This window comes from Apis dorsata, unplaced genomic scaffold (assembly GCF_000469605.1).
Source record: "Apis dorsata unplaced genomic scaffold, Apis dorsata 1.3 scaffold_22, whole genome shotgun sequence".
In the NCBI taxonomy this organism is placed as follows: domain Eukaryota; kingdom Metazoa; phylum Arthropoda; class Insecta; order Hymenoptera; family Apidae; genus Apis; species Apis dorsata.
The window spans coordinates 21,467-27,871 of record NW_006263324.1 but is presented as its reverse complement, the minus strand read 5'-3'; the positions used below and the strand labels follow the sequence as shown (position 1 = coordinate 27,871).

Here is a 6,405-nt window from a genome sequence, read left to right as displayed (position 1 = left end):
AAAAAAAAAAACTGCGATTGAAACAATTTTTCATTTTTCAACGATCGTTTTCTGCGTAGCTATATAGAAAAAAGAATGAAAAGATTTATCGAACTTTTTCCGTCTCGATCCAAGAAGAAAAAGAAGAAAAAAATCGTTTCATATTTATAACGTGCAATTTTTTACTTTGGCTTGAATTTGACAGAAACAGAACGATTCTTCAGAAATTTTTATTCACGTTCCATCGTAATCGTTGCATCGTTATTATTATCGATGTTACTAATCTCGATCGGATGATTTCGTTCGACACGATATGTCATTATTCGGATTAAACGCGATGTAATATGTCCCTCTGCTATTATTAGAGCGAATTAAATGCACCGTAACGATACTTGCTGATTTGATTGGCACGATTCAAAAAATTTACATCCAACACAATTCAAGGGAAAACGAGGGAAAAATTAAAATCTTGTTTAACCCGGTAATCTGATTGTGAGAACAGGCCAATTAATAACGGTGGAATTTTACGATCATTCGCACGGTTCACTTTTATCGATTGTATTCAACTTAGGCTGTCTCGATAACTTCTCTAGTCTCGCAATTTCTACTAACTGTGAAACATTGTTTCCTCGAATAATAACGCTTTAATCGCGCGTTTTTTTTTTCCCTCAAATAATCTCTATTATTGTTAAGAAAAAAATGCGCATTGATGGAAAATGATCAAAAATCGATTTAATAAAATATTGACGTAATTTCGTATTATGAAATATTTATCTTTTTTTTTTTCTTAAATTATAAACGAAATCTGCTCAGTGAAGTAATAATTTTTGAATAACGAAACCGACGATTAATTAGCGATTTTATCAAATTGATCATTGCGAACGATTTTGAAACTTTAATTATGTTATGTGATATTCCAAAAAATTTTAAATATAGCAACATAATAATAATAATAATAAAAAAAATAACTATCCGCTCGATTATAATATAAATATGAGATATAACCTCGAGTGAAATAAAGATATAAGTAACTTGGTTAATCTTTTTAAGAGAAAAAAACAATATCGTGCAAGCCGGTTTTTTTATGATCAAGATAATTTTAGATTCAAAAAAATTTTTGCATAATGAGACAAATTTATTTTATAGGAATTCTGTGTGAAACTCGTTTAAACTCGTATCGAATCGTATTCGATTAATATTCATAAAATATCTCGATCTTTTGAAAAGTGAAAAATAATCGATCATTTACATAATTGGTAATTACAAGAAGTAAATAAATCACGCGATATTTCTTTTACAACAATCGTCAACTTCGATTATTTCTTCTACGCCTGATTTAAATTAATTCATNNTTTTTTTTTTTTTTTTTTTTTTTTTTTTTTTTTTTTTTTTTTTTTTTTTTTTTTTTTTTTTCAATCAATATATCAAATTTAACGCGTTGCCGATAATAAAGACAAGTCGCACGTGTAGGATCTAATTATAACAATATGAAATAATTGTTCCATATTTACCAGTAATTTAATTAACAGATTTAATTAGTAAAAAGTAAAACGCGGATAATAATTTAATTAACAAATTTGAACGATTGTTATTATGTGCATCGCATTATACATATATTTCACAAACAGGAAATTTTTATTTATTATATACATCTTCTTTCAAGCGTGATTTTCTTCCTTTTCGTTCTTCCCTTTTCAAATCAACGAACGGGATCTTTTTTTAACTAGACAGATAGATTCAACAAACCGCTTTTAATCGAAGTTTATTGACCTTACCCATACACAGTTTTGCAAGATCATTATAAATTCTCGAATAAAATTTCAATCGAACGTATCCCTTTCCTACGAAACATTTGACCGCATCCATTATTTACTCTCCTATTTTTGACTCGTGACACTTTTCTCGAGAAAGCTACGTCGAATTATAAATAAACATTCTCTCCAAAACTGTAAACGAGTAACGAGTTAATGGCGGATGCGATCACCATTATTTTATTCGAACGAACCGACGAATTTGGCACGCGAGAATTTTTTGCATATTTATTTCCACCGAATCATTGTCTCGAATATTTCCGCTTATATCGCATCACCGATGTAACGAGAAAAGCCAATAAACTTTCGGTACTCTTTTATCGATCATCATAAATAATCTTCTTTACTTTGTTCTTTTTCTTTTCTTTTTTTTTTTTTTTTTCAAAGAAGCCAGCGAATTTCACGTGTTAACGCGAGTTAAAAGTGGAGCGAGAAAATACGTGCGTGATTTCTTTTCGAAGTTTTGCCAAGAAGCGACGGGGAAAAAATGGCCGTTACCAGCGTATGGCTGGACATTCCAAGCTCCATACGCGCGCGGAATATACACACACGGTTGGAACTAAATCGAGGGACAGACACATCCTGACCTTCGATACAGTTCGATTCGCCGTTGGATCGCCGTTACCAATTTAGAGATACAGGAAACGGGGATACAGTTAGAGTTGGGAGGATCGATGGAAGAAAGAGAAGGAGTGGAATGGGGTGGAATGGTGGAAGAGAAGCAGGTGAACGATATATTGGTGATCTTTTTCTCTTTTAAATAGAGTTTTTTTAATGGTGTCAATTTTATTACTCTCTTGATTTATTAGCTCGCATCACGTAAAATTACGGTTTTTGTTGGTTGGAAAAAAACGATATATATTTTCGAAACTATAATTTTTATTCGATCGAAATACGAGATATTGGCCTCGATTAATTTTTTTCCTCAAGTGTCAAAATATTCCATTTTTATAAAAGAAAATTTTTCGAATGCCATAATTTTTTACGGCTTTTCGAGTGTCGAATATTTTATTTAAAACAAGTGTAAACGGTGAAACAAGCGATGATCGGTCGGTAAAATATCTGGTGAGTACGGTGGTCTATCGACTAATGCGGATTGTTTCTTAATTAATTTTTTGGCAGTAGGATGTCGCTGTTATAGTATTTCCTTGTTTCAGAAAAGAATAACGAATTATTCTTTTGCAAACTCATATATATACAGTCGCCGTAACTTTTTTAGGCATTTATTTAGGATTTTCATTAGTGTCTGAACTGTTGTCCAGATCGTCGTATACGATTGTCCACTTCTCGTTACAGGTTATAATTCTATTCAAAAATGGACTTGTAGCGTTTCGAACTTTACGTCTAATTCTTGCCTCCACTTTGTCTTTCAATCCATTTTTGTTCAATATGAATTTCGTTCGTTTTCAAGATTCTACATTCGAAGTTTTGAAATCATCACTAAACGATCCTCTCATCGATAGAATCTTCTCTCCGAAAACCTAACCTAATATTTCGATATGCTTAAATTCGTACGTTTCTCAAAAAACAGTTAAAACTAATACAAAAGAAAGCTTATTACACAAAAGAAATGTAAGAGAACAAAATATTAATTAGATTAAGTAGAGTTTAAACAAATTGATCGTCATTTATTCCAAGATTGGCGATGATGCAAGTTAATATATTGTCTCAGTGAATAAGCAGAGTTCAAATTTGAGACAGATTCTGTTTCATTATTGTTTGGATTATTATATTTACATAAAATAAAGTTTTGTACGTTCGAATTTATGCGAATTTATGTAGATCGCGTCTCTTTAGTCCGTGAGGGGAGGGACCACTTTGTTTCGAGCTGTGTAATACAAGTAATAGGTATTGTGTAGCGTGTAGTTGTACCACGTGTAATTGTACGCGGAAACGAGCGGTGAAACTCGTGTGCGCGTATCTCTTTTGTCTCGATTACTGTTACTCGGTGATGCCACTCTTAAATAATACACCATAGAAACATCGAATAATAATAGCGATGCGGTAATAGTTACGCGATTGTGATGGGATTATTATCATAATTGAAAACTATTGCAACGTGCAATAGTGTAAATAGTGCGGTACAATGAGATCTTTAATATAATAGAACCATTAAAAAATTTATCAAATTTATCGTCGTCACAGATGATCTCAAACTTTTTCTTGCTTTCGTAATTATTCAATGATGAAATAAAAAATGATAAAAAAAAAAATAAAAATATGTTTTAAATGATGTCGACATTATAATAAGTCGACATATAATAATTATGATAATTCTACAATTATCACATCAATTACGACTCGTTTCAAAACTTTTTTTCTCTTACAATTTTCTAAAAATATCGTTTATAGAGATATATTTATCGTCGAAAAATTTCCACTACGACAGTTGGAGATCAATATCGACTAGTCTCTCTTTATCTACAAATCTACTCTCATTATCTACAAATATATTTGAAGTGGTAAAAAGTTTCCATTATAATTTGTTTGTCAATTACAATCATTTCTAGTTTCAAATTTGTTCTCTGGCAATTATCAAAAAATATGAAATACAAAAGATTTCCATTATATTTTATCCAATTATAATCAATTCTAAACTTTAAAATTTATTTCCAGCAATTATCAAAAAATATGAAACACAGTGGTAAAAGATTTCCATTGCAATTTGTTTAATTGCAATCAATTCCAAAGTTTCAAATTTTTTTTCAGCAATTATCAAAAAATATGAAACACAGTGGTAAAAGATTTCCATTGCAATTTGTTTAATTGCAATCAATTCCAAAGTTTCAAATTTTTTTTCAGCAATTATCAAAAAATATGAAACACAGTGGTAAAAGATTTTCATTGCAATTTGTTTAATTGCAATCAATTCCAAAGTTTCAAATTTCTTTCCAGCAATTATCAAAAAATATGAAACACAGTGGTAAAAGATTTTCATTGCAATTTGTTTAATTGCAATCAATTCTAAAGTTTCAAATTTTTCTCGAGCAATTATCAAAAAATATGAAACACAGTGGTAAAAGATTTTCATTGCAATTTGTTTAATTGCAATCAATTCTAAAGTTTCAAATTTTTCTCGAGCAATTATCAAAAAATATGAAACACAATGGCAAAGAATTTCCATTATATTTTATCCAATTATAATCAATTCCAAAGTTTCAAATTTCTTTCCAGCAATTATCAAAAAATATGAAACACAGTGGTAAAAGATTTCTATGCAATTTGTTCAATTGCAATCAATTCCAAAGTTTAAAAGTTCTTTCCAGCAATGATAAAAAAATATGAAACACAATGATAAAAGATTTCCATTATACTTTATCCAATTATAATTAATTCTAAACTTCAAAAATTTTTTCTAGCATTTCTAGTTTCAAATTTGTTCTCTGGCAATTAAAAAATATGAAACACAATGATAAAAGATTTCTATTATACTTTATTCAATTATAATCAATTCTAAATTTTAAAATTTCTTTCCAGCAATTATCAAAAAATATGAAATACAGTGGTAAAAGATTTCTATTGCAATTTGTTCAATTGCAACCAATTCTAAAGTTTCAAATTTTTCTCTAGCAATTATCAAAAAATATGAAACACAGTGGTAAAAGATTTTCATTGCATTTTGTTTAATTGCAATCAATTCCAAAGTTTCAAATTTTTTTTCAACAATTATCAAAAAATATGAAACACAATGATAAAAGATTTCCATTATACTTTATCCAATTATAATCAATTCTAAACTTTAAAATTTCTTTCCAGCAATTATCAAAAAATATGAAACACAGTGATAAAAGATTCCCAATTTGAATACAACAACAACGTTACAAGCGAGGAATGCACAAAGAAACCAGGCTGTACTGTGAAACTATTATACATCATAATAATTGGTTACAAATTTTTTCTCTCTCTCAATTACCAAAAAGAAAAAGAAAAATTACATAAAACATAGAACATACATCCGTCGTGACGAAAGTAACTGAAAACGTGTATTTCCAATTTATCAATTGGCCGATCGGGTTTCAATGTTTAGGCGAGGGCTGCGTGGAGAAACCCGTGTCGACGTTATGGCGCAATTACGTTACAAGCAGCAGGCCGGACGTGTCGATGAGGCTGACGGTCACGAACGGCGGTTTGACCGCGACGACCAAGGATCACGGGCTGACGGAGTACTGGGCGCACAGGGTCACCTATTGCACCGCGCCTGCTTCCCACCCGCGCCTATTCGTCTGGGTGTACAGGCACGAGGGGCGAAGGCTGAGGCCCGAGCTCAGGTGCCACGCCGCCCTCTGCAGCAAGGAGTCCACCGCCAGGAGGCTCGCCTCGACCTTGAACGCCAGGTTGCAGCAGGCGCTCCTGGAATTCAGACGCGACAAGGTCTCCAGACAAAATGCTAGGTAATGCTAGAATCGATCCACGGATGGATGGAGAGAAAGCGTGGCTTCGCGAACATGCTCTATCGATCCGTGCTGCCCTCTTACCCATCCTTCTATTTCTTTATTTTTCTCGTGAAAAAATGAAAAAAGAAACGAAATTAAGCGTCGATTAATTGTTCAATTGCAATCAATTCCAAAGTTTCAAATTTCTTTCCAGGAATTATCAAAAAATATGAAACACAATA

At 31.6% G+C, this 6,405-nt stretch overlaps 1 protein-coding gene across 5 annotated transcripts in view; it reads left to right on the top strand.

Moving 5' to 3' along the window:
* The window catches only part of LOC102677031, a 47,407-nt gene that overhangs the window by 37,384 nt on the left and 3,618 nt on the right, over positions 1 to 6,405 (top strand). For all 5 annotated transcript variants that reach the window (XM_031510230.1, XM_031510218.1, XM_006607914.2 and 2 more), the window contains one exon: positions 5,818 to 6,181. In XM_031510230.1, the coding sequence (XP_031366090.1) occupies positions 5,818 to 6,181 (364 nt within the window). The remainder of the gene's footprint in view (positions 1 to 5,817; positions 6,182 to 6,405) is intronic.